The sequence below is a fragment of the Pistacia vera genome, unplaced genomic scaffold, assembly GCF_008641045.1.
Source record: "Pistacia vera cultivar Batoury unplaced genomic scaffold, PisVer_v2 Contig797, whole genome shotgun sequence".
NCBI classification, from domain to species: domain Eukaryota; kingdom Viridiplantae; phylum Streptophyta; class Magnoliopsida; order Sapindales; family Anacardiaceae; genus Pistacia; species Pistacia vera.
The window spans coordinates 432,270-433,714 of record NW_022196664.1 but is presented as its reverse complement, the minus strand read 5'-3'; the positions used below and the strand labels follow the sequence as shown (position 1 = coordinate 433,714).

The 1,445-nt window shown below is 41.5% G+C and overlaps 1 protein-coding gene across 1 annotated transcript; it reads right to left on the bottom strand.

Annotated features, from left to right (window-relative positions):
• Positions 1 to 1,160, bottom strand: LOC116117055 (nuclear transcription factor Y subunit B-3-like). Its single transcript, XM_031403082.1, has one exon. The coding sequence runs from the start codon at positions 864 to 866 to the stop codon at positions 270 to 272; it is 597 nt and encodes a 198-aa protein (XP_031258942.1). The 5' UTR covers positions 867 to 1,160; the 3' UTR covers positions 1 to 269.
• Between the last annotated feature and the right edge of the window lie 285 nt (positions 1,161 to 1,445).

The window sequence follows — 1,445 nt, the reverse complement described above, 5'->3', positions numbered from 1 at the left end:
CTTAAAGATACATTGCAGTCACGCGATTCAATTCAAAGGCATATTTAGTTATTTACTTATGTCAATGCACACAGCCACACACAATCATGAGCAACAAGATTACAAATTACAATCCACGAAAATTAAGCTAAGCTAAGCTAAGCACACCTATTTTTAAGATATAATCTCAGCCGTCCATCACTGATATGATCAAACTAACCACAACCGTACACGAGTCTGTGAACATATAATGGATTGTTATTGTTACTATTACTACTATTACAGTATTACTACCTGGGTCTACTTAAATTAGGCCCGCCCTTACCAATCCCACTACCACCCAAAGCCATATGATGAAACCCACTAGAACCGTACACGTGGCCTTGATGAAGCTGATGACCTCCATGCCCCACCATCACCATCCCATACTCACCCATCCCACCACCACCACCACCACCACCACCACCACTACCAACACCGCCACTACCCAGAGGCACGTCCTTGTCACGCGCCACCTTCTCCCCTTCTATTTCTCTGAACCTCTGCAAATAAACTTTGAGTGGGTCCACATAATCTTCGAAGCCCAAAGTGGTCATGGCCCACAAAAGATCATCCCCATTAATCGTCTTCCTCTTCTCTCTCTGGCACTTGTCCGACGCCTCGCCGGTAACGAAGCTTATGAACTCCGACACACATTCTTGTACGGTCTCTTTAGCATCTTTCGATATCTTAGCGTTCGCTGGCAGAGCTTTCTTCATAATCCTGCTCACGTTTGCTATGGGCAAGAACCTGTCTTGTTCTCTCGGAGATAACTCGTAGGTTGAGTTCGCGCCGGCGTTCTGAGACCTGTCTCTTTCGCCTCCTGACTCGTTATCTGAGTCCGCCATTTACGGCGAAATTTTGTGGTTCTGAAGCGCTTGTTTTCGTTAAAGGGTACTCAAATTTTGCTCCTTTTCGATGACCCTCTGGAATGGTGAAGTGTTTTCAGAAACAGCTTTTTAAAACAAAGTGTTTTCAAAAACTGTTTTCCGATATGAAATCAAGAGTTCTTAGTGCATGAAACATGCAAAAACTAGTAAATTTAAGAAAATAATTTTCGAAAAAAATAACTTAAATAGTAAGAATTATGATGAGTTCTGTTCTTTGAGTTTGGCTTAATTAAGTAAAAAACTGCTTAAAAAAAGAAAAAAAGAAGCCATGGATGAATCAACAGAGCTTGAAGCAATGAAACCCAGAAGGCAAAAGCCAAAAAGACTGAAACTTGATCGATTTAAACAGAAAAAAATTAAGTGTCTGAGGAAGATTCTGAAGAACTTCGATAAAGGGTTACTGAATATTGGAGAAATTCAGTTGATGAAGTGGTTTTGAACGTGAAAATTTTCAGAGCTTTTTGAGCGAGAGAGAGAGGAGGAGGAGTCTGGGAGCGAATGGGTTGGGCCCGTTAGATTAATGGGTTAATAACGACT